This window comes from Oncorhynchus mykiss, chromosome 27 (assembly GCF_057628025.1).
Source record: "Oncorhynchus mykiss isolate SJ-2025 chromosome 27, ASM5762802v1, whole genome shotgun sequence".
In the NCBI taxonomy this organism is placed as follows: Eukaryota; Metazoa; Chordata; class Actinopteri; order Salmoniformes; family Salmonidae; genus Oncorhynchus; species Oncorhynchus mykiss.
In genome coordinates, this window is record NC_143048.1 from 33939525 (window position 1) to 33967067 (window position 27543).

At 43.0% G+C, this 27543-nt stretch overlaps 1 protein-coding gene across 4 annotated transcripts in view; it reads right to left on the minus strand.

The window, feature by feature from the left end:
* slc36a4 (solute carrier family 36 member 4) overlaps positions 1–25532 on the minus strand; it is a 249142-nt gene extending 223610 nt beyond the window's left edge. For 2 of the 4 annotated variants that reach the window (XM_036965569.2, XM_036965574.2), the window contains exons 1-7: positions 22059–22520; positions 21482–21606; positions 18632–18767; positions 18315–18405; positions 15673–15761; positions 11349–11444; positions 7464–7548 (exon numbers count right to left, since the gene is read on the minus strand). In XM_036965569.2, coding sequence (XP_036821464.2) covers positions 7464–7548; positions 11349–11444; positions 15673–15761; positions 18315–18405; positions 18632–18767; positions 21482–21500 — 516 coding nt within the window. In that variant the 5' untranslated portion in view covers positions 21501–21606; positions 22059–22520. Of the gene's footprint in view, positions 1–7463; positions 7549–11348; positions 11445–15672; positions 15762–18314; positions 18406–18631; positions 18768–21481; positions 21607–22058 lie in introns of all 4 variants that reach the window. The other 2 variants (XM_036965570.2, XM_090223880.1) reach the window with 2 other exon arrangements.
* Positions 25533–27543: the final 2011 nt, after the last annotated feature.

Genomic DNA, 27543 nt, shown 5'->3' on the forward strand with positions numbered 1-27543 from the left:
GCTTTTCCCAGAGAGAAACTATCAGAAAACTTTCAGGGATTAATGAATATTCAACACGACACCAGGGAGTGGACTAGAAATGGGAGGGGGTAGAGGAGGAGGGGGGGGGCTCCAAATTATATCCCCATGATTCCATCTTTTCCCACAGCTCAGACAGGTTAGAAAAATCAGGGTTTCATTCAATTAGACTGTCTGCTATTACATTTTAGTCATTTAGCAGACACACTTATCCAGAGCGACTTAAGAGTAGCAATTAGCGTTAAGTGCCTTGCTCAAGGGCACATGAACAGATCTTTCACCTAGTCGGTCGGGGGATTCAAACCAGCAACCTTTCGGTTACTAGTCCAACACTCTTAACCGCTAGTCTCCCAGTCCCAGAGGTGGAGGGCAACGAATGCATGGAGAGAAATGGAGCTACCTGGAAATACGGTGTGTAGTTTGTTCACCCATTAACTCATTTATAATTATCATAAGTTACTCACTCACCACCATAAAAACAGGTTCTCAATTGATGACCTTGCTTTAAAGAATGATTAAATAAATCTAACTAAAAAGTCCTTATTAATTCATCATATCACCCCCATTCACCACATTCTTCAGTCACTAATGGGAATACTGTAGCGATCCATCTACATAGCTACTCCACGACACCCATAAACCATCAGCAGTATGAGCATTAAAAAAGAATTCAGACCCCTTCAATTTTTCCACATTTTGTTACATTACAGCCTTATTGTAAAATGTGTGATTTTCTTTATTCCTCAATCTTCAAAACACAATGCCCCATAATGACAGGCAATGCCTTCAACCTTATGGCTTGGTTTTTGCTCTGACATGCACTGTCAACTGTGAGACCTTAATAAACAGTGGTGTGCCTTTCCAAATCATGTCCAATCCATTGAATCTACAATCAAGTTGTAGAAACAGCTCAAGAATGATCAATGGAAACAGGATTCACCTGAGCTCAATTTCAAGTCTCAGAGCAAAGGGTCTGAATATTTATGTAAAGAAGGTAATTCTGTTCCTAATTTTTAATACAATACAATTTTAATACAAATATCTAAAAACTAATCTAAAATATAATTTAATCCATTTTAGAAAAAGGCTGTAACGTAACAAAATGTGGAAAAACTCAAGGGGTCTGAATACTTTCCGAATGCACTCTATGCTAGCTGTTGTCATACAATGAACACATACAGAGTAGAGGTCGACCGATTATGATTTTTCAACGCCGATACCAATACCGATTATTGGAGGGCCAAAAAAGCCGATACCGGTTAAATCGGACGATTTTTTTTGATTATTTAAAGTTTGTAATAATGACAATTACAACAAAACTGAATGAACACTTATTTTAACTTAATATAATACATCAATAAATTACATTTAGCCTCAAATAAATAATGAAACATGTTCAATTTGGTTTAAATAATGCAAAAACAAAGAGAGTAAAAGAGAAGAAAGTAAAAGTGCAATATGTGCTATGTAAGTTCCTTGCTCAGAACATGAGACCATATGAAAGCTGGTGGTTCCTTTTAACATGAGTCTTCAATATTCCCAGGTAAGAAGTTTTAGGTTGTAGTAATTATTGGAATTATAGGACTATTTTCCTCTATACCATTTGTACTTCCTTAACCTTTGACTATTGGATGTTCTTATAGGCACTTTAGTATTGCCAGTGTAACAGTTTAGCTTCCGTCCCTCTCCTCGCTCCTACCTGGGCTCAAACCATCAACACAACGACAACAGCCACCATCGAAGCAGCGTTACCCATGCAGAGCAAGGGAAAGAACCACAGGCTCAGAGCGAGTGACGTTTGAAACGCTATTAGTGCACGCTAACTAGCCAGCCATTTCACTTCGGTTACACCAGCCTCATCTCGGGAGTTGATAGGCTTGAAGTCATAAACAGCGCAATGCTTGACGCACAATGAAGAGCTGCTAGCAAAACACATGAAAGTGCTGTTTGAATGAATGTTTACGAGCCTGCTTCTGCCTAACACCGCTCAGTCAGATACTTGAATGCTTATTCAGATTATATGCAACGAAGGATACGCTAGATAATATCTAGTAATATCAATCATGTGTAGTTAACTAGTGATTATGATTGATTTATTGTTTTTTATAAAGCTAAGTTTAATGGTATAGCTAGCAACTTACCTTGGCTTACTGCATTCGCGTAACAGGCAGTCTCCTTGTGGAGTGCAACGAGAGAGAGGCAGGTCGTTATTGCGTTGGACTAGTTAACTGTAAGATTGGATCCCCGAGCTGACAATAATAAAATAGGCAAAATTGGCATCCAAAAATACCGATTTCCCATTGTTACGAATACTTGAAATCGGCCCTAATTAAATCGGCCATTCCGAATAATTGGCCGACCTCTAATACAGAGATGGGTATGTACAGGTAAGTGCCAAAATAAAGGAAACACTTAAATGAGAGACACAAGAGAGCAAGAGGTGAAGCGAGATGTTTTACTCAGCTGGTCATCAAACTGAATTGCTAATTTGCTTTGAGAGGCTTATTTGATCGAATATAAGTTTTGTAATGGTTAGGTTGTTACGAACGCACTGATAAGTGAACGCACGTGGCATGTTGGCAACTTTGAAAAATGACTATCGGGAGTTGTGCCCGTTGTCATAGCGATCATGGATATAACCCGTTTGAGCATGAACATTGCCATGGAGGGCTTCCATCAATTTAAAGTAGGTGGGGATTCCAATGATTTGAGAGCAATCAGACAATGAAGTAGAAAATTGACTACTTGAAAATGGAGAAAGCGTCTGTGACAGCATGGGCAACACTATCAAGGCAATAATGGCACAGATACAAAGATGTATTTCCATTTTTAGAGCAATCACTGGAATATCTTGTCAATATAATAGACATGTATAATGCGTGTGTGTGTGTGAGTGAGAGTGTCTCAGTCACCAGATCTCAACCAAATTGAACACTTGTGGGCAATTCTGGAGTGGCACTTGAGACCGCATTTTTCATCAACACCAAATTATGGAATTTCTATGGACGAATGGTGTCGCATCCCTCCAACAGAGTTTCAGACACTTGCAGAATCTATGCCAAGGTGCATTGAAGCTGTTCTGGCTCATGGTGGCCCAATGCTCTATTAAGAGACTTTTTGTTGACGTTACCTCTATGTTCTGCTGTAGGTTCAATGGCACAGCCCCGAGAGTGCATTTACTACAGTAATGTATGCCTGTTTGTATAAACTGTGGAGTAAACTGAATATCTACTATGTTTATGCATGTAAGCTTGTTTGTTGTGGATGCCAGGAAATAAATTATGCAAGAGAGAGAGAGAAAGAGAGAAGAGGGAGGGTAGAGAGGGAGGGGGGATAGAGAGCGACAAAGAGAGAGAAAAGATGTGTGGTATTGATTTCATATGATAGAGTAGTACAGGGCTTCCTTCCTAGCTCTAGACAACTAGCATTAAATAATGCACACTGATATAGCCTCACATAATCCCATAAGGAGGAATACTGCATCACATGAGCTCATAACTAAGCACCATAGAGAGATGGACACCAGTCCAGTTAGATACTACATATTGCACTTACATACACGTCCCAAAGAACTCCACTGAAATAGAGTGGGGCAAAAAAGTATTTAGTCAGACACCAATTGTGCAAGTTCTCCCACTTAAAAAGATGAGGCCTGTAATTTTCATCATACGTACACTTCAACTATGACAGACAAAATGAGGAGAAAAAAAATCTAGAAAATCATATTGTAGGATTTTTTATTAATTTATTTGCAAATTATGGTGGAAAATAAGTATTTGGTCAACAACAAAAGTTTATCAATACTTTGTTATATACCCTTTGTTGGCAATGACAGAGGTCAAACAATTTCTGTAAGTCTTCACACACTGTTGCTGGTATTTTGGCCCATTCCTCCATGCAGATCTCCTCTAGAGCAGTGATGTTTTGGGGCTGTTGCTGGGCAACACGGACTTTCAACTCCCTCCAAAGATTTTCTATGGGGTTGAGATCTGGAGACTGGCTAGGCCACTCCAGGACCTTGAAATGATTCTTACGAAGCCACTCCTTCGTTGCCCGGGCGGTGTGTTTGGGATCATTGTCATGCTGAAAGACCCAGCCACGTTTCATCTTCAATGCCCTTGCTGATGGAACGAGGTTTTCACTCAAAATCTCACAACACATGGCCCCATTCATTCTTTCCTTTAGACGGGTCAGTCATCCTGGTCCCTTTGCAGAAAAACAGCCCCAAAGCATGATGTTTCCACCCCCATGCTTCACAGTAGGTATGGTGTTCTTTGGATGCAACTCAGCATTCTTTGTCCTCCAAACACGACGAGTTGAGTTTTTACCAAAAAGTTATTTGACGGGCCTGGACATGTACTGGCTTAAGCAGGGGGACACAGGGGACACGTCTGGCACTGCAGGATTTGAGTCCCTGGCGGCGTAGTGTGTTACTGATGGTAGGCTTTGTTACTTTGGTCCCAGCTCTCTGCAGGTCATTCACTAGGTCCCCCCGTGTGGTTCTGGGATTTTTGCTCACCGTTCTTGTGATCATTTTGACCCCACGGGGTGAGATCTTGCGTGGAGCCCCAGATCGAGGGAGATTATCAGTGGTCTTGTATGTCTTCCATTTCCTAATAATTGCTCCCACAGTTGATTTCTTCAAACCAAGCTGCTTACCTATTGCAGATTCAGTCTTCCCAGCCTGGTGCAGGTCTACAATTTTGTTTCTGGTGTCCTTTGACAGCTCTTTGGTCTTGGCCATAGTGGAGTTTGGAGTGTGACTGTTTGAGGTTGTGGACAGGTGTCTTTTATACTGATAACAAGTTCAAACAGGTGCCATTAATACAGGAGAACAGAGGAGCCACTTAAAGAAGAAGTTACAGGTCTGTGAGAGCCAGAAATCTTGCTTGTTTGTAGGTGACCAAATACTTATTTTCCACCATAATTTGCAAATAAATTCATTAAAAATCCTACAATGTGATTTTCTGTATTTTTTGCCCTCATTTTGTCTGTCATAGTTGAAGTGTACCTATGATGAAAATTACAGGCCTCTCATCTTTTTAAGTGGGAGAACTTGCGCAATTGGTGGCTGACTAAATACGTTTTTGCCCCACTGTATATCCAGTAACTATAATTTATTGAATATGGACAATGATAAAAAGATGAGTCCTCTATCTCTATGGCCGGTTGTTGACACACGTATCTGCCCTCTCATTGGCTAGAATGGTACCACCAGATCTTGCCTCCTCCCGCCTGCCTTCCATCTTTGAGGACATGTATTGCCATTGTTAAAGCGGTCACTGGAACATCTCGTCAATATAATAGAAAATCATTATTTTAATCAACAATTTTTTTGTAAATAAAGTACTATAATATAAACGACGTGGGCACACCTCTAGTATGGACCAATGGCTGTCCAGAATATGATCCTGGCTATGACATCAAGCTCTAAAAGAACAAAAGGTGGCATGGTGCACATTCCACCTCTGGCTAAATGGTCGCCATGGATAAAAACTGTGAAAATAAGAGTTTAGAGTTAATTTACAGGGGAAACAAAAAGGTATTAGAACCTAGTTTGGGAATAGAGTTGCATTGTGGGTACAACGGGCCAACCAACCAGTGTTATACAGATCATTAAAGCAATCTAAATATTGTATCAATTCCTCTGTTTACTTTTTCTAATTCAGAACAACTAGACACTCATATCTCATCTGCCATGTTTGAAAATTCTAAAGCTCTGGTGGCTTTGCCCCGTTCAACCCCACTGTTTGTTTAACTACCAATAGGATGCTTTGCTCAGCTTTTGACAAATACATTTTCTGTGCGTACTCCTATATGAGTGTAAACAATTAGTATATTGAGCCTAAACACACAGAGAGACCCGGGTCAGCAGTAAATGTTTTCTGATGAACTGAGATCACAGAGAGTACGTAGTACGGCAGTTCGCAGAAGGCCTAAGGATGCTACATGTTTGGACTGAGGAGTTGCAACCCAATAAATAAATAACTCTATTAGAAATAGAGAGAAATAGATTTTTTAAATGTTCCATCATAAAAGTGTTTAATAGTTTCAGGTCATTTGAATATAAGATTGTACCATACTTTATCACTCTGACAGTACAACTCCTGGCTATGTCCTACCAAATAATCACATTGGAGTTTTGAATTAAAGAGGCACTGCATGAAGTCTTTATCGTTGTCCATGTGGAAATGGTTGACTATCTATGCTAGTCCATAAGGAAGAGATCATCATCTAATCCAGTTTATAAATTGTGTGGGAGCAGGAGAGAGGAAGAAAGAGAGGCTGAAATAGTAAGGCAAGCAGAGAGCTCAGAGATGAAACACCACTAGCGTCTCCTAGGGAGCGTTGTGTGTCACTACAAGTCAAACATTCGAACAGCTCAAGAGTTGGGATGACAAGAGGTCATCCTCCAAACACACCATCTAATTAGACATCACCAAGCAACTGGGATTGATAGGTTAGGCAGCTCAGTTGAATATGGGTTATTGGTATCAGTGGTATACTGCCAATATACCATGGCTAAGGTTTGTTCTTAGGCATGATGCAATATTGGCCAAATATTGACCAATATACCAAATATTGTCCATATTTGGTCAATATTACGTTGTGCCTAAACCCCAAAAAACCCAGAGTAGCGTATTGCAATTATAAACTGGTTACCAATGTCGTTAGAGCAGTAAAACGAAATGTTTTGTCATACACGTAGTATATGATCTATTATAAACTGGGTGGTTCAAGCGCTGAATGCTGATTGGCTAACATACCACGGGTATGACAAAACATTTATTTTTACTGCTCTAATTACATTGGTAACCAGTTTATAATAGCAATAAGGTACCTCAGAGGTTTGTGGTATATGGCCAATATACTACGGCTAAGGGTTGTGTCCAGGCACTCCGTTATGCGTAGTGCATAAGAACAGCCCTTAGCCGTGGTATATTGGCCATATACCACACCCACCATGCCTTATTGCTAAAGTATACCATGGCTGTCAGCCATTCAGGGCTCAAACAACCCAGTTAATAATACCAATTCAGTATCTGTACAGGATAGATTTGGTCAGTGACACATACTTGTGACACACCCATTGCTTTTGATAGATAGGAGTACAGAGACAATTCCAGTCGTTTGTTTGATTGGTAGGCTTTTAAGAACACGCCATATTGGTCTATATTTGATAGGTGGGTATACGGAGACTCAACACACATCTGTTTTTGATTGGTAGGCTTTTAAGAACACGCCATATTGGTCTATATTTGATAGGTGGGTATACGGAGACTCAACACACATCTGTTTTTGATTGGTAGGCTTTTAAGAACACGCCATATTGGTCTATATTTGATAGGTGGGTATACGGAGACTCAACACACATCTGTTTTTGATTGGTAGGCTTTTAAGAACAACACACTGGTCTGTATTCGATAGGTGGGAATAGAGCCTACCTGTTTTATATTCTCTGCCAGGAACACAAAGTATGCACTGCAGAATCCCAGCTGTGTCAACACCAGGAAGAAGTTGACCAGGTGCCTAGAACAGGACAGGAGGACATGACAGGGACAGATAAACATGTTAAAACAGCTCTTAAATATCTGGATGGCTTATACGATGTTAGAATACATAAATTCTGTTCTGTATTACCATTCTACTCTTTAATATTTTATTCTATGAGCATGAGGGCATTTTCACTGCTAGCAAGCCATTTTTATAATGTAGCAATAAAACCTAATCAGAATCCTGTCTTGACTCCTCTAGCCTGTCTCTAAATATGTTCCTCACTATAGCTGGTGATTAGCTGATCCAAAATGAATCCGCATATCATATGTAAAACTCAGATATCTGGTGATTACACACTGATATTACCGCCGTTGTAGCCAGGTAGTACGTTACCGCCGTTGTAGCCAGGTAGTACGTTACCGCCGTTGTAGCCAGGTAGTACGTTACCGCCGTTGTAGCCAGGTAGTACGTTACCGCCGTTGTAGCCAGGTAGTACGTTACCGCCGTTGTAATCAGGTAGTACGTTACCGCCGTTGTAGCCAGGTAGTACGTTACCGCCGTTGTAGCCAGGTAGTACGTTACCGCCGTTGTAGCCAGGTAGTACGTTACCGCCGTTGTAGCCAGGTAGTACGTTACCGCCGTTGTAGCCAGGTAGTACGTTACCGCCGTTGTAGCCAGGTAGTACGTTACCGCCGTTGTAGCCAGGTAGTACGTTACCGCCGTTGTAGCCAGGTAGTACGTTACCGCCGTTGTAATCAGGTAGTACGTTACCGCCGTTGTAATCAGGTAGTACGTTACCGCCGTTGTAGCCAGGTAGTACGTTACCGCCGTTGTAGCCAGGTAGTACGTTACCGCCGTTGTAATCAGGTAGTACGTTACCGCCGCTGTAGTCAGGTAGTACGTTACCGCCGTTGTAGTCAGGTAGTACGTTACCGCCGTTGTAGCCAGGTAGTACGTTACCTCCGTTGTAGCCAGGTAGTACGTTACCGCCGTTGTAGTCAGGTAGTACGTTACCGCCGTTGTAATCAGGTAGTACGTTACCGCCGTTGTAATCAGGTAGTACGTTACCGCCGTTGTAATCAGGTAGTACGTTACCGCCGTTGTAATCAGGTAGTACGTTACCGCCGTTGTAATCAGGTAGTACGTTACCGCCGTTGTAGCCAGGTAGTACGTTACCGCCGTTGTAATCAGGTAGTACGTTACCGCCGTTGTAGCCAGGTAGTACGTTACCGCCGTTGTAATCAGGTAGTACGTTACCGCCGTTGTAATCAGGTAGTACGTTACCGCCGTTGTAGCCAGGTAGTACGTTACCGCCGTTGTAGCCAGGTAGTACGTTACCGCCGTTGTAGCCAGGTAGTATGTTACCGCCGTTGTAGTGAGGTAGTACGTTACCGCCGTTGTAGCCAGGTAGTACGTTACCGCCGTTGTAGCCAGGTAGTACGTTACCGCCGTTGTAATCAGGTAGTACGTTACCGCCGTTGTAGCCAGGTAGTACGTTACCGCCGTTGTAGCCAGGTAGTACGTTACCGCCGTTGTAATCAGGTAGTACGTTACCGCCGTTGTAGCCAGGTAGTACGTTACCGCCGTTGTAGTCAGGTAGTACGTTACCGCCGTTGTAGCCAGGTAGTACGTTACCGCCGTTGTAGCCAGGTAGTACGTTACCGCCGTTGTAGTCAGGTAGTACGTTACCGCCGTTGTAGCCAGGTAGTACGTTACCGCCGTTGTAGCCAGGTAGTACGTTACCGCCGTTGTAGCCAGGTAGTACGTTACCGGCGTTGTAATCAGGTAGTACGTTACCGCCGTTGTAGCCAGGTAGTACGTTACCGCCGTTGTAATCAGGTGCCAGGTAGTACGTTACCGCCGTTGTAATCAGGTAGTACGTTACCGCCGTTGTAGTCAGGTAGTACGTTACCGCCGTTGTAATCAGGTAGTACGTTACCGCCGTTGTAGTCAGGTAGTACGTTACCGCCGTTGTAATCAGGTAGTACGTTACCGCCATTGTAGCCAGGTAGTACGTTACCGCCATTGTAGCCAGGTAGTACGTTACCGCCGTTGTAGCCAGGTAGTACGTTACCGCCGTTGTAGCCAGGTAGTACGTTACCGCCGTTGTAGCCAGGTAGTACGTTACCGCCGTTGTAATCAGGTAGTACGTTACCTCCGTTGTAGCCAGGTAGTACGTTACCGCCGTTGTAATCAGGTAGTACGTTACCTCCGTTGTAGCCAGGTAGTACGTTACCGCCGTTGTAGCCAGGAAGTACGTTACCGCCGTTGTAATCAGGTGCCAGGTAGTACGTTACCGCCGTTGTAGCCAGGTAGTACGTTACCGCCGTTGTAGCCAGGTAGTATGTTACCGCCGTTGTAGTGAGGTAGTACGTTACCGCCGTTGTAGCCAGGTAGTACGTTACCGCCGTTGTAGCCAGGTAGTACGTTACCGCCGTTGTAATCAGGTAGTACGTTAGCGCCGTTGTAATCAGGTAGTACGTTACCGCCGTTGTAGTCAGGTAGTACGTTACCGCCGCTGTAGTCAGGTAGTACGTTACCGCCGTTGTAATCAGGTAGTACGTTACCGCCGTTGTAATCAGGTAGTACGTTACCGCCGTTGTAATCAGGTAGTACGTTAGCGCCGTTGTAATCAGGTAGTACGTTACCGCCGTTGTAGTGAGGTAGTACGTTACCGCCGCTGTAGTCAGGTAGTACGTTACCGCCGTTGTAATCAGGTAGTACGTTACCGCCGCTGTAGTCAGGTAGTACGTTACCGCCGTTGTAATCAGGTAGTACGTTACCGCCGTTGTAATCAGGTAGTACGTTACCGCCGTTGTAGCCAGGTAGTACGTTACAGCCGTTGTAGCCAGGTAGTACGTTACCGCCGTTGTAGCCAGGTAGTACGTTACCGCCGTTGTAGCCAGGTAGTACGTTACCGCCGTTGTAGCCAGGTAGTACGTTACCGCCGTTGTAGCCAGGTAGTACGTTACCGCCGTTGTAGCCAGGTAGTACGTTACCGCCGTTGTAGCCAGGTAGTACGTTACCGCCGTTGTAGTCAGGTAGTATGTTACCGCCGTTGCTTACAATAAGTAATGAAAGGTTTCATTAAGATATATTCAATGAAGTCAAACTGAAGCCTTTGAGAGGTAGTGCCGAACAATCAGTCATTCTCAGACCACTACTCAAACCTTGTATTCTATTCAAACGCTACATTAAATGCACTTTTTCCTCATCTATAACACTTAAGCAACAGTAAGCATTCTGCTGAACCAAAACAGTATCTATGAATCTCAAATGAAAGGCTGTGGTAGTGAATTTAAGTGAGTTAACCCCAATCAACGGAGAGTGCTGTTGGATTGTCAGTTGAGAGTCAATTCATAAGATGCACTTCATAAATGCAATCCATTATCATGGGGGAGTCACGTAGATTAGAGCTTCCCCTATGTCAAGCATGAGCACACAGCAGGCGAACCTCACTACTGAACTGACTGTAGAGATATGTATTGTTAACCATCCCTCCTTTAAACTTCAAACTATGGCTACCATCCCAAACTGCCTGATTTACCATCATCGATTCTTACCATTAGGCCCTTGTTGACCTTTGGTATTTGATTAGGATACCCATTAGCTGTTGCAAAAGCAGCAGCTACTCTTTCCGGGTTCCACACAAACATGACATAATACAGATCATTAATAGACAAGAACAGCTCAAGAACAGAGCTACATACATTTCTCACAGATGTGAGGGATTTGAATAGCTTCTAGCACCCACTGGCCCTAAGAGGAGTCATGTGACTACAGCGGTGATGGGTCAAAAATTGACCTCCAGATGAAAAGAGTTCTCATCTCACCTCCCAAATCTGGCACTCTTCCTGAAGCACTGGTAGGAGCTGTGCTCCATGGAGAAGGCCACTGTGTCACTGTACCCTAGGGGAGGTCTCTTCAACCTGGGGGAAGAGAGGAGGATGACTGTCACACATTTTGTACATATTTGGTGTCACAGAGAGAAGAGAGGCACCAAGAGATACAGTGACAAGAGGAAGATGGACCACAAGATCTGAGGGAATTAAAAGACAAAGTCTCTGCGGTCCTGTTCTGTCCTTATTGGGTAGGCAGAGCGACAGACAAGAGGACAACAGAAAAGAGAGAGAGACAGACAGAGAGAGAAGGGGTGGTAGATTGCTGGAAACCAGATTGAGACGGCAGTCTGAAAGCGAGTACATTGTGTTCTGGTTTGGATGAGGCGATTACAATATATTACATTACAGTCCCATCACTCTGCTGTGGATAGTCACTCTCTCCAACGCTCTGTTGAAATAATCACAGTGATTAATACTGTGTAGATGTCATTTCAGGTGACAGTTTTGAGGTGACCCAGTTTTTGTAAATACATCCCATATTTATTTTCCCATCATTACAACACTGTATACAGCCATAATATGACATTTGAAATGTCTCTATTCCTTTGGAACTTTTGTGAGTGTAATGTTTACTGTTCTATTTATTTCACTTGCTATTTATCATCAATTTTGTCGTTATTATTATAAATCATTATTACTACTGTAGGCCAATTTAATAATCTAAAACGTTTTTTTTGTTTAATTTTGTTGAGACATTTTCATTGGCTAAATCAAGTTCAAACTTGATCTTTAATTTTGTGCTACGTATTTAGATGAAGGTTAAAGTAGGCCTGTTGTAAAATAAATAGCATTAGCCTATTGCTGTCATTTGTTGGCTAGGCAATCGACTTTGTTGATAATTAATTTAATGCCACAATATAAGAACCTACTTGTATTTTCCCTATAAACAATGACTTGACTTACTTTTGATAATAAAGTTAAGCAACTTTTGTAAAGGTTTTGTGTGGTATGGCTATTATTAGGCTTAGCTACAGCAGGCCTATGAAGGGGAGAAGAAGGGGAGAAGAAGAATTCTTTAGGAGAGTTACTAACAATAATGGTTCTCTTCATAAAAATACACTACCGTTCAAAAGTTTGGGGTCACTTAGAAATGTCCTTGTTTTTGAAAGAAAAGCACATTTGTGGCCATTAAAATGACATCAAATTGATCAGAAATACAGTGTTGACATTGTTAATGTTGTAAATGACTATTGTAACTGGAAATAGCAGATTTGTTATGGAATATCTACACAGAGGCCCATTATCAGCAACCATCACTGTGTTCAAATGGCACATTGTGTTAGTTAATCCAAGTCTATCATTTTAAAAGGCTAATTGATCATTAGAAAACCCTTTTCCAATTACGTTAGCACAACTGAAAACTGTTGTTCTGATTAAAGAAGCAGTAAAACTGGCCTTCTTTAGACTAGTTGAGAATCTGGCGCATCAGCATTTGTGGGTTCAATTACAGGCTTAAAATGGGTAGAAAGAAATGACTTTCTTCTGAAACTCGTCAGTCTATTCTTGTTCTAAGAAATGAAGCCAATTCCATGCGAAAAATAGCCAAGAAACTGAAGATCTCGAACAATGCTGTGTACTACTCCCTTCACAGAACAGCGCAAACTGGCCCTAACCAGAATAGAAAGAGTGGGAGGCCCCGTTGCACAACTGAGCAAGAGGACAAGTACATTAAAGTGTCTAGTTTGAGAAACAGACGCCTATGTAGATATACCATTAATCAGCTGTTTCCAGCTACAGTAGTCATTTACAACATTAACCATGTCTACACTGTATTTCTGAGCAATTTGATGTCATTTTAATGGAGAAAAAAACATTTGCATTTCTTTCAAAAACAAGGACATTTCTAAGTGACCCCAAACTTTTGAACGGTAGTGCACATTCTGAGCGAACATTTATGAATTAGCCTTCTTCTGTACGCCTATTTACCATCACAAACCGACGCAAATAAAGAGAATGTCTTCAATGACATTTTCAACCTTTCCCTGACGGAGTTCGTACCACCTACATGTTTCAAGCAGACCACCGCAGTCCCTGTGCCCAATAACACTAAGGTAGCCTGCCTAAATGATTACCGCCCCATAGAACTCACGTCTGTAGCCATGAAGTGCTTTGAAAGGCTGGGCATGGCTCACATCAACAGCATCCTACCAGATACTCTCGACCCATTGCTATTCGCATACCGCCCCAACAGACAAAATCTCAATCACACCTCCCTTTCCCAACTGGACAAAAGGAACACCTATGTGAGAATGCTGTTCATTGACAACAGCTCAGCGTTCAACAACATAGTGCCCACAAAGCTCATCACTAAGCTAAGGACCCTGGCTCCTCTGTGTTTGTGCTTTCACTTGCAGATTGGGGATAGGTGCAGCTGATTGGGTCGTTAAGGTGACAAGTTGCACCCCTCTCTCTCCCTCTCAGCGTCATTTTGTTTTGTGATCTGGTTGATTATGTTTTTTGATTAGGTGCACCCTTCAACACTAACACACATTTTACCTTCATCCATGTATCGCCATTACACCCCTCACATGCCTACTGTCACAAGTCACAGGTTAGTTTCCCTTTGTAGTTTTATACTTTGTTACTCCTTAACTGCCAACGTGTGGACTCCCTTGCTTGTCACCATCTAAGAGCCAGGTTGTGACAGGCACACATTTTCCCCCTCAAGAGACTGAGAAGATTTGGCATGGGTCCCCAGATCCTCAAAGTTCTACAGCTGCACCATCGAGAGTATCCAGACCGGTTGCATCACCACCTGGTATGGCAACTGCTTGGCATCTGACTGTAAGGCACTACAGAGGGTAGTGCAGTGCGTACGGCCCAGTACATTACTGGGGCCAAACTTCCTGCCATCCAGGGCCTATATAATAGGTGGTGTCAGAAGAAAGCCCAAAAAATTGTCAGAGACTCCAGTCTCCCAAGTCATAGAATGTTTTCTCTGCTACCGCACGGCAAGCGGTACCAGAGCACCAAGTCTATGACCAAAAGGCTCCTTAAAAGCTTCTACCCCCAAGCCATAAGACTGCTGAACAATTAATCAAATGGCCACCGGACTATTTACATTGGCCCTCCCCCTCCATTTGTTTTGTACACTGCTGCTACTCGCTGTTTATTATCTATGCATAGTCACTTCACCCCCACCTACATGTACAAATTACAGACTAACCTGTACCCCCGCACACTGACTCGATACCCCTTTACATAGCCTAATTATTGTTATTTAGTGTTACTTTTTTAATATATTTTCATCAAACTGCATTGTTGGTTAAGTAAGCATTTCACAGTAAGGTCTTACACCTGTTGTATTCGGCGCATGTGACAAACCTAATTTGATTTATATCTGAATAGCAGTAGTAGCCTGACCAGTATAAAGTAATCCATGTCGATGTCAGGAACATGGCGCCAGCATCTCTTTCTTTCTCTGTGTGTCTCTAGGACTAAGCTTCTCTCTTTTAATATTTATTTAGTAAATATGAATATCACACAGTGGAAGCCTAGGCATATAGGCCTACAGTATATGTATGCAATGCACTGATGCATTTATCGCTCAAATCTCGGACAACTGAACCGTAAGGTGGACCACTATTGTTTTAGGAAGTAAAAACCAATATAATGTTTTGAATATGTTACACATTAAGGACACGTAGCTGCAGATCATTTGGTCAATATCGCTTGTTTATTGATGGCGCTGGAAGCACCCATTTGGAGGTTTCCTTTTCTCTCTCCCCTTCTTTTGGATCTGAACAGGTATCTCGGATGCGAACCAGCAAGGGTATGTTTCCCCTGTCCTTTACGGAACAGGTCTGTCTGTCCTCGGGTACATTCAGAACAGCTCTCAATATTTTTTGTATTATTTATGCATATCGTGGTCAGGTGGGAAAGCCACAGATCCAACTTTTTGGACCTGTGAAGACCTCTAGCTGGTTGTTATCTGCTCTCAGCACTAACATGGATTTAGACAATAAAAAGCATCTGTCTCTCTCTTTCTCTCAGAGAGAAAGAAGGAAGAGAGAGACAGATACAGAAGAGAGACAGAGAGAGCATGAGTCGACAGAGCGGCTGGGTCCCTGACGGTTAAGTGTTTTTATTAATGTAATTAATAAATGTTGTCATGTAAATAATAAATAATGATTATTAATGTAAATAATACATTTATAAATAACACAATGAGACATATGAAACACCATGCCACCGAGGGGCTTGTCAGCGAGGATGCTGCTAAGGGCGTGGTGTGTGTGTGTGTGTGTGTTATTACCTCTCACACAGGTGGTGGCTACATTTAACCAGGATGTGCATACAGTGAACACAGACCACACCCATCAGCACCAGGCAAAGAGGCCCCACCTGGAGAAATAAAAAACACAAAGAACAGACTGTGAATATACTGACAGTAACATCAACACCAACTGAAACCAACTGTGAACCAGACAGGAACACTACAGCAAACATCAGTCCATAGTAGTGCAAACGCATCTGAAATAACCCTGAGAAATAGGCTACTTCTCACTACACACAACCAGTAGTGGGATAGCGCTGTGATATTCTATGTATGTCACGGAAAACATCATTTCACTTAACGGTGTTGTGATTGTTATTTTGATAGTAATTTTGCCCTGTTCAGTTTTGTCCTTCACACACAAGATCTCTCTGTCATGTGACATGATATCACACCATCATTATGAGACAGCACAAAGGAGGGGAAATTAAGCAAGAGGATACACAACAACATTTTAGTTCCCTTCTCAACCTAGATACAATACTAGCACTGGAAGATCATCTAGTCTATGGAGCCTGACACTTCTGTGGGGAAAGTCGAGCAAACGCAATGTAACCCCGGCAACGTCATAAATGTGACATGCAGGCGCTCTCTGTTTCACTGGTATGGTAGCAGTGTCAGATACATTCTATAAGAAGAGAGACTGCAGATTCTTTCAAACAACAATTTTAATATAAGATTTGAAAAAAATTAAGCAATCAACCATCACTAAGAATAGTCCGAGTTGAAAGCTCTACGAACAAGTTCTCTCTCAGCTTTTATAGAAAAGTCCAACCTCTTTGTCTATGTGGCAGTTAGCAGACGTGTGCAAACAGGGATGAGGAACATAGTGTTTAAAAGGCGTTTAGCTTGTCTGTGTAGATTAAGATAGAAGATGTTGCCACCATTGTCTGTTCCTTCCCGCATGTTTTCATACAGAGGAGTTCCTACAGATAGTACAAACGGGATGTCACATACTGCAGTCGCACCCAGCTCTTATCTGTACACCCAGACTTAGAACTAAGTCATACAAGACAACAAGCCAGCATCAGGGAAAAAAACACTAGCATTAAACAATGGACAATTCTCTAAGTAAAAACAGCATAGTATGTCTAATTAAGTCATTTTCCACGACAAGTGATCTGTGCCTGCTTGTTGGTCTGAAGCTAACCTCGTTCTCAGTCTCAATTGCAACAGAGCCGGCTGGTAGACAAGATTAGTCTCTAGTTTACAAATTTACCTGATTGTCCTTTCAAATAATGAGATTTGTCTAGCCTGATCATATCCTCCTTTGTCCGTTTAGCAAATGGAGGATTCACAGGAAAGATATGAGACAAACTGATCTGAGATCAGCCACTAGCCAGTGCCACAGCTGCATAGCAGGCAGACACACAGGCAGGTTTATACCATGGTGCTGAAGCATTGGTGGTGGAGACTAGTTTGATGAACATGAATCCGTAGATTGCTTCAGTTTCTTTTCTGAAGCAAGGCTTGCTTAATCAGCTAGCAAATATTCATCTGATATCACATCCATGACACAAACAGACACAGTACTTTAAACCAATGTACATGATTGTGTAATTGCACACTCACATCCATGTGTAATACTCAGAGATAACAGTTGTGTGCCCTGCCCAGTTAGCAGGGGCAAACCAGGTTAATAAACATACAATTCTACATACAAGTTACTATGACCTTTGAACTGTATGACACAGAGGCCCAAATATAAAACCCCAAATCAACATAACATGAGCCAGGATCCACAGCAGGGAATCATTGTCTGTAGACAGAGGAATCTAGCAGGTCCACTGACACCACGTACAACGACTCCTAACTCTTCCACACTACATTAACACACCTGAAGGCTTGGAGCTTAATGCCTATGTGTGTATTCATTTGTACAAGGTGTGTTAATTTCTGCTCCTCTATTGTACAGACTGGTCCAGTAAAACACACAAACTGAATTGCTGGTTAAATCAAACAATGGAATCGTGAGAATGATCTTATCATGTGTTTTATATAATTACTTCCAATGAACATTCAGATCAGAGATAACCATGTAATACATATTGATGCATAACCCATATTCATGCCCAGTCAATTAATGTTTCTTGCCTTGCTTTTCTGTTAAAGCATTAGTGAATCCCAATCATTTTTACCAAACAATATCATTAATGTATAATGCAATACTGTAGGCATGACACATCGCGCAAGTTCTCTCAGTAACTTTACAACCAAGACCAAGTTCTCTGAAACACTTCTTTGCCAATATAGTGGGTTCCCAGCCTTTTCTCTGCCTTGACTCTCACAAGAGATTGTTCATTTTTTTCTACTGAATAAACCAAAACAATCTTACAATGTACTTACAGCAGTACACAAAGACACTAATGTAATGTAAAGTGTGACCCAGCCCTGTTTGTGTTATGGTGTGCAGGGTGTAAAGAGGCAGGTAGCCTAGTTGGACCAGTAACCGAAAGGTCGCTGGTTTGAACCCCAGAGCCAACTCTGTGAAAAATGTGTTGATATGCCCTTGGAGTAAGGAACTTAACCCTAATTGCTCCTGTAAGTTGCTCTGGATAAGAGCATCTGCTAAATGACTCAAATGTAAATGTAGTAATCCTAGTGGGACATAAGTTACTCACTATGACCCCTGCGTTGCGTACTGCCAGGGGAAGACCCAGCAACCCAGTTCCAATGTTCCCCTTCAGCAGGTGGATGAGAGCCTGTGTAAACCTGTGGAAAACAGAGAGGGTTCGGAATAGGGGTCCACTCTGAGACCAATGTAATTTGATCTTGAGTGGCATGGGAGTCAAACTCAATTCCTGATGGGCCTCAGTGTTCACTTTCACAGACCTGCAGTACAACAACTCTATCCACTAACAGAGAATGCCTCTACGTTTCAGAATCTGGCATTTGAAGTGTTTCATGGTTGAGGTAGTTGAGAGCTGTGTTAATTTACGTGATGCCCTGGTGGCTGTTTCCCAGCTCATAGTGTCTGACAGGCAGCAGCTCTGGATCCTGGTCCTCTTCAGAGTTCTCCTCCTCCTGCCCTACTCCTCCAGGGTTCTCGATGAGGGGGGTCATCACCTCCATGTCTGGAAGGGTTAACCAGGAGGTTAGAGGTTAAGGTCAGTCACTAGTTCACAGTTTTCCTTAATCTAATGCACCCTCCCAAATTGAGCCCTAAACACCTAGCCCCTAAGCATCTGAACAGATAGGATAGGTAATAGCTATATTTTTAACACCTTTCATGAATTAGTGTATTAGTATACAAAAGATTAAGAACACCTGCTCTTGCCAAGATATATACTGACCAGGTGATTCCAGGTGAAAGCTATCATTCCTTATTGATGTCACTTGTTAAATCCACTGTGGCATTATTTAAGATACTATTTGAAGAGGTAGGGTTTCAGATGTTTGGCCAGGGTAATGACTGGGGGCAAAGATCAGTTATTCATTCTATTGCAATCCTATTATTTAACCTTTGAGCGGGTTCACTCATGGCAACCTCAACCTCCAGCCACACACAGGGAAAAGAGAAGAGACCATTCCTTGACTTCCTTCTTTGCAAACAGCCTCTACACTCACTCTACCTATTTAAGAAACTACAATATCAACATTGTTGCTCCTACTTTCTCTGTTTACATTGACATTGAATGTCAATGGACTGTTGACATTGAAATACTACCAGCTAAATGTATTATTAGACTGACTCAATTGTAAACTATAATTATGTGCTCTCTTTGTCCTTGAGAATGTGTTCTTAACAATAAGAGCTGGTCTAACACCATGCTCAAACCGGACATGCGAGTGTGCCAGTGTGCGCAAATTGATTTTGTCCCCCCACACCAAATGCATACAAGACACGCATGTTGAAATATCAAAACAAACTCTGAACCAATTATATAAATTTGGAGACAGGTCGAAAAGCATTAAACGTTTATGGCAATTTAGCTAGCTTGCTGTTGCTAGCTAATTCCTCCTGGGATATAAACAGTGAGTTGTTATTTTACCTGAAAGGTCCTCTACTCCGACAATTAATCCCCACATAAAACGGTCAACCGAATCATTTCTAGTCATCTCTCCTCCTTCCAGGCTTTTTCTTCTTTGGACTTTATAAGGCGATTGGCAACTAACTTTCATAATAAGGTGTATTACCACAACCAACCTAAATTCATATTTCAATCACCCATGTGGGTATAACCAATGAGGAGATGGCACGTGGGTATATGCATCTAAAAGCCAATGAGGAGATGGGAGAGGCAGGACCTGCATCGCGTTCTGCGTCACAAATAAAAGCAACTTCTATTTTAGCGCCTGGCAACTGACACGCTCGTTGGCGCTAGCGAGCAGTGTGGGTGTAATGATTGAATAACGTGTACATTCACTTTGCAAAACTCGCGCACGTGACCGACCGGTGTGGTCAGCATGTAACACCATGCCCAAATTGGACGCATCACGTGCTATAGCTTTGCTAAATAAATGTACACATACATGTTATTCAACCATTGCACCCATACTGCTCACACGCGTTGCCATGCACCAACATAGAAGTTGCTTCCATTTGTGCCGCAGAACATTCTGCCTCTCCCAACTCCTCATCCTCATGTGCCATCTTCTCATTGTTTTTAGGAGCATATACCCACGTGGGTGATTGAAAGATGAACTGAGGTCAATTGTGGTAATGCACCTTATTATGAAAGTTAGTTGCCGATCGCCAAAGAAGAAAAAGAAGCCTGGGAAGAGAGATTCCTAGAAACGATTTGGTTAACCGTTTTATGTATGGATTAATTGTTGAAGTAGAGGACCTTGTGCATTTCGGGTAAAATAACTCAATGTTTATATCCCAGGACAAATGAGCTAACAACAAGCTAGCTAAATAGAACAAATTAGCTAGCAACTGCAAGTTATCTAGCTAAATTGCCATAAATGTTTAATGCTTTTCGACTTGTCCACAAATTAATATGGTTCAGAGTTTGATTTGATATTTCAACCTGCGTATCGTGATCGCGTTTGGTGTGGGGGGACAAAATCAATTTGTGCACATCCGGTTGGGGCATTGGTGTAAGTCTGAGGCAGCAAAGAGGTGTAATTTTCTGTAAAGCATGCGAGAGGTTGTGGCTCACTCACTGTTGGAACAATTTAGAGAACACTTTAGCTGCATGTGTCAGATCTATCTTCAGATCAATCTTTTTCTTTCAGCAACGATGCTTAACGCTCAGATGCCATGCAAAATGGTGGAACCAGGAGAGTCAGTCAGCAAGCGTTGAATCTCGAGTATAAATCTCTCATAATGTTATGCTAATAACTACTGGATTATTACTATCATACTAGTATTATTACTAAGAAATGTCATATTGGTAGTTCATTTAATGAGTGTATCTTAAACCTTCAATAGCAAAGTCTTTAAATGGTTGTTGGACAGCACAATGGACAGCACAATATTGTATGGGCTGCTCTAGTCTACTGGTTCCCAACCATTTTTGCTTACTATACCACCAACTGAATTTCTCTGCCTGGAGTAACCCTGAAGCACCCCCCCCCCCCCCCCCCCCCCCAATATGTTCATTTTACCACTAGACCTATGGTCTCAGGAATCTTCTCAAGTACCCCCTGTGGACAGGCCTAGTACCCCTTGTTGGGAACCACTGCTCTAGTATCGCACCAAAAAAAGAGGCTACTGTGAGGGAGGGAATAAATAGCACGGCTGAATCTGTTTCCACCAAAACGTTGAAATGACAGTTGTTCCCTTTAATTCCAACCCCTAAATCACAGCGTCATCATCATTCACAGAGAGGCTAGTAGCTACCTAGCTGTTGCGAAGGCATCCTCCACCGGGCATCTGGGCAGCAGTCGACACAGACAGTCCTGTCACTGTGTGGCGATTAGCCCTGGCCAGGAAAGGGCGAGATGGGTAGGCTTGCTGTTGGTCCACTGATACGATAATATATGGAAACATCAACAATGTTATTGATTCATCTTCACAACGCTATTGACACGTTGTCATTTGGCTTGCTCGTAGTAGACACCAGCAAGCTCCATGATATTAGACATTGTAGCTAACTAAACTAATAGCAGTTTAGGCCTATCGCATAATATATTGCAACGTATCTAAACCGAACGTGCAATTCACTGGTTTTGCAGTAAAAGTTGTGGGCTAAAATATGCCGTCAATGTAAGAAACGGGGTATAAATCAGTGCTATTGTTGTTCGAACGAACAGACAAAAAAATAGCTATCAAATCTGTAGCCGTACTATTATGGATACACTAACAGCGACAGCAGCGCTATCAATTTAACGTGGCTCTATGAATGATGTTAATGTCAGTTAGAGCTAGTTACATTGTAGTCTAGTCATAAGCAGTGTGGGGTTCTGAATGATCCTACCAAACTGCCTCGCGGTTCAGAGTCAGGGCAATGATAACTTGCTACTTCGGTCGAAAGCTGTCAAAACCCAGACATTCCTGTCGAGACGTCCTGTTGTTCTTTTTGGGTGGATGTTGAAATGACGGGAACACTTCCATTGAGTTTATGAATTCATAGCTGTCCTCTTCGGTTACAATTTCATTACCAGTTTGAAATTCTCCGGATTAGAAGGCGTAGAACAGCATATTTTCCTTAGCGGACGAGATGTTGAAAACGTCACACCCGCTACAATTGTCAACACGGGAGGGGGGAATCTTAAAGGAAACGTGTCCACATATTTACGATTCCTCTTGCAGTTGTGAAGTTATTTCGCTTCGTGCCTGAAGTAGCCCTAATTAGAGTTGTGTTGACAGTCATCAACTCTTCACCCCTGGCTGGCATCCCTTGCAGAGATGCAGTCCCTGTACAAATCTGATGACATGTGAGCTGAACTAATGCCCTGGTCCCATATAAGAACAGTGCAGTACAATAGTGCAGCTATTTTTACACACATGACCAGCCTGGTCTCATAGACTAGCCATAACATAGTAAATGTAAATCCGGGATACTCAGTGCCATATAGACCCTTTCTATGTTTGCAAACATTGTCGCACAAGGGCGATGTGTTCAAGTTGGTGGCCTCTATTTACATGTTGCTTATAAGTGCAGTTCACACTACTTTTGGTTTATAATTGGATTTTAAGGCTTGTATAAATGTCTTTCTTAACATGTTTGTCATCATCGCAAATCAACTGCATTATACTTTTTAAAAAACACTTAAACTTCAACCAGTAAAATGTATCTTTGTAGCAAAAGCTAGCCAGGCTATATCGAGTGTTAGAATTCTAGCTAACAACTGTTGTATCCAAAATAGTTATTTTGCAAAGACCACAAACAAATATAATCTTAGCGACTGTTCAAGCAAGAATCAAAACATCATTGTAAGAGTATGAGAAGGCCAAAAAGTTGTTTTGTTTAGAAGTAATAAAAACGTAAATCTAGGCTATGATAAATGGGCGCAGATGGCAATGGCTTTCTTACTGCAGTCAAGTCACGCACATCTGTCAGTGTGTCGCGTATGGCAAAAGGGTCTATACTAAATGGGGTGTTCAGATGTACATACAGAATAATATGAAGTTATCTGAGATTAGGTTGTAGCCCAGCAAGCAACAGGTCACGCTCACACAATCTACTGTATGTACCTATATGTACCAGACCAATGTTTCCACTGTACTCAATTTGCTGTGGGGGTGCGCCACGGCAAAATCATTGCCATTACGCAACCAAAACAATATGGAACATGAAAAAATATTTCTGCTGAGGCGCATTGAAGATGCTAGAACATTCCACATGTACTTTTCCTCTGCAAACAAAACAAGTAATTAATAGAAAAATCAAACAATCCCATGGTATAATAGTTTATCCATTTACCTAGTCGGCTTGTTGTTGTGTTCTATGCTAGATAAATATTCCTCTATTGGAACATTCATGTTATAAGTGCCACGGGGAGGCAAACATGCATTCTGACAAGCAGTCAATGCACAACAATTCTTGCAATTGCAAAAACAGCCGTTTTAATGGCTTTTGTTAAAAGGAGAGGAATCCCAGCTTTCTATTCCTGCTTTATTTATTTATCAACTCCTAAATATGAGCGAACTGAGCCTTTTTAAACCCAGGGTTTTTAGCAGAAGAATGGTTAAGCACGAGGGGAGGGTGGGGCTAAATATAACACTGGTCAATCGTAGGGTGACTTGGGGTACAATGCCTCTCTACCTTAAAATAATTCATTTGGAATGACTTAAATTGTGATGAGACAGATATTTTCTGTTGAGCAAGAGTATTGGAAACCAGGGAAAGTGTTGGGGGGGAAATTGTTACATGAAGTGGTTTCTGTGAGAAGGACAGGCAGACTTTTTACCCCAGGTGGCGAGTTACCCTAACAGCTAGGCCTACATTACATTGTGTTTATGCAGGTTTTTTGGGTCATAAAATTCATCAATATGATAATAACTAGTTAAAAGATCACATTTGAGATCTGGCTAATGATTTTGAGTTGAGGCTCAAGAGTGGCACAGCGGTCTAAGGCTCTCCGTCATTACAGTCCCTGGTTTGAATCCAGGCTTTATTACATCTGGCTGTGAATGGGAGTCCCGTAGGACGGTGCACAATTGGCCCAGCGTCGTCTGGGTTTGGCCGGGTAGGCCGTCATTTGTAAAAAATAATTAGTTCTTAATTGACTTGTCTAGTTAAAAAGGTTAAATACATTTTTTTTAAATGCCCAATAGGGTAAATGGAGATAGGCTGAAGCATGGGGTTGCCAATTTCTTTGCACTTTGCTGCATCAGTTGGACTAAAGGTGATAATGTTTATTGCTAATAGCATACCTGATATTATGGCCCATGCATTGGCCATATACTGTACATGGCCCAATAGGTTAAGATATTTTTTACAAATCATTTAACCAATGTGTTATTGGGTTCATTTCTGGAGGTGGAAATTCTATTTTAGATGGTGTCAGCATACTTATTTCATTTCGGAGTAGAATGTCCTCTTAAAAAGTCACCTGAACTGAGCTCCTCAGTCCTATAATGTTTATGTAGAAGGACTATCTTAACAATTACCCAAACATATGACATAATACCAGATGTCTAGGGGTGTCTAGCCATCCCATTAACAGAGGGCCTGGCTAGGCAAAACCACTAGAAACAAATAAATTCTAGTCCAGGGCTTAAATGACGGAAAGGGTTCTCTGCTCTAGTAGTGTAGGCGCTGCTGTCAGTTACAGTCCAAACTACTAGGGTGTCAGCTGGCAGGAAACTAGGGGGAACACCTGACTGCTTACCTAGTAGGGCACCAGGGACACCTGCATGTCTGGTGACAGGGGCACCTAAAGGCCTGGCAACATGGCCTGACTAATAACCAAGGGAAGGACACTGGCAAGTAAAGGCTGGCAGACAGGTCCTACTACATGGTCCAACAGGTCTCCAACAACTGACTCAGAGGCTGTTGGGGCTACCAGCAGGGAATCTGTACTAGGGGCAGACTTGTCAGAGGAAACAGTCTCTAGGGCTGACACAGTCTGAGACTCAAAGGGGGGAGTGCTCTGGGCTCCATTGGCAGGAGCTGGCTTGATCCCTAGAGCAGGGCCAGGTAGTAGCTCTACGGCGGACAGCCTAAAGGACTCAGGCTCTGACGGAGACTCCCCAACCGGATCAGGCAGCGACCTCCAGACCAAGGGAAACTGAGTCTTAGGGTTAGGAGCCAGATCTGAGCTGAGATCTCATAGCAGGGACAGACATGTTCTCCAGAGAAGGCAGCAGAGCTCCCCAAGCAGGGTGTGGCTGTGGACCCTGGGCTAGAGCTGCAAAGGGTTCTCAACAACTGTCAGGTTGGGGCTCCCCGACTGAGCCAGGGTGGATCTCACAGGCAGGGACTAACAGGTTGCAGGTGAGATGACTGAAAGTCCCAGAAGTCAGGGTCAAGCTCTGGCCTCTCAGGAGGCGTCGCTGAAGGTCTCCGATGAGGAGCAGGCGGAGGCTCCCCTATAGAAACAGAGAAAACCTTGCTGGCAAGGAATGGATGGGACCTCAGGGCGGCAGCTAAAGCAGTGGTGGGCTCCCACTCAAGACCAGGTGGGGGATCCCCAACGGAGCCAGTGTCTGGAAGCCAGGGCCAAGTGGAGGGCACGTTGCTGGAGATTAACTGGGCTCCTCATCAGGAGCAGGTGGGGGCTTGTCGTTGGCTTCTGGCAAAGCCCCCCTAACTGAAACAGGGATGACTCTCAGTCTAAAGCCAGGTGGTGGCCCCTGGGCTGCAGCTGGTAGGAGAAATACTGAGACAAGCTGAGGATCCATGGGCTGTGGCTGGTGGCAACCAGGGAGATGCTGGCTGATGATCTGCATCAACGGTGGTCTGGGGGCTGCAACACGATGGTTCTCTGTTGCAGAATCTGGTGACCTGAAGACAGGGCCAGGTTGTACCTTTAGGTCCAGCTGGGCTGCCCGGGTAGCAGGCAGCGGGTCTAAGATGATGGAAACAGGCTGGGCCCTCATGGATGGAGAACGCTGCTCCTCATGCCTGGCAGACAGTGAGTCTGACTTGACAGGGTTAGGCTGAGCTCCTATAGCAGGAACAGACAGGAGGCTGAAGCACGGGGTAGGCTCGACCCCATAGTCAGTGGCATACAGGAACCTGAGGGAAGAATGAGTTAGCTTTGTTGGGATCAGCAGTAACCCTGGGGAAGGTGGCAGACTGGGCCCCATCTTCAGTAGCTGGTCTAAATCAAATCAAATTTTATTTGTCACATGGTTAGCAGATGTTAATGTGAGTGTAGCGAAATGCTTGTGCTTTTAGTTCCGACAATGCAGTAATAACCAACAAGTAATCTAACTAACAATTCCAAAACTACTGTCTTATACACAGTGTAAGGGGATAAAGAATATGTACATCAAGATATATGAATGAGTGATGGTACAGAGCAGCATAGGCAAGATACAGTAGATGGTATCGAGTACAGTATATACATATGAGATGAGTATGTAAACAAAGTGGCATAGTTTATAGTGGCTAGTGATACATGTATTACATAAGGATGCAGTAGATGATATAGAGTACAGTATATACGTGTATACATATGAGATGAATAATGTAGGGTATGTAAACATTATATTAGGTAGCATTGTTTAAAGTGGCTAGTGATATATTTTACATCAATTCCCATTATTAAAGTGGCTGGAGTTGAGTCAGTGTGTTGGCAGCAGCCACTCAATGTTAGTTGAGATAGAAGCTGTTTTTCAGTCTCTCGGTCCCAGCTTTGATGCACCTGTACTGACCTCGCCTTCTGGATGATAGCGGGGTGAACAGGCAGTGGCTCGGGTGGTTGTTGTCCTTGATGATCTTTATGGCTTTCCTGTGACATCGGGTGGTGTAGGTGTCCTGGAGGGCAGGTAGTTTGCCCCCGGTGATGCGTTGTGCAGACCTCACTACCCTCTGGAGAGCCTTACGGTTGTGGGCGGAGCAGTTGCCGTACCAGGCGGTGATACAGCCCGCCAGGATGCTCTCGATTGTGCATCTGTAGAAGTTTGTGAGTGCTTTTGGTGACAAGCCGAATTTCTTCAGCCCCCTGAGGTTGAAGAGGCGCTGCTGCGCCTTCTTCACGATGCTGTCTGTGTGAGTGGACCAATTCAGTTTGTCTGTGATGTGTATGCCGAGGAACTTAAAACTTACTACCCTCTCCACTACTGTTCCATCAATGTGGATAGGGGGGTGTTCCCTCTGCTGTTTCCTGAAGTCCACAATCATCTCCTTAGTTTTGTTGACGTTGAGTGTGAGGTTATTTTCCTGACACCACACTCCGAGGGCCCTCACCTCCTCCCTGTAGGCAGTCTCGTCGTTGTTGGTAATCAAGCCTACCACTGTTGTGTCGTCCGCAAACTTGATGATTGAGTTGGAGGCGTGCGTGGCCACG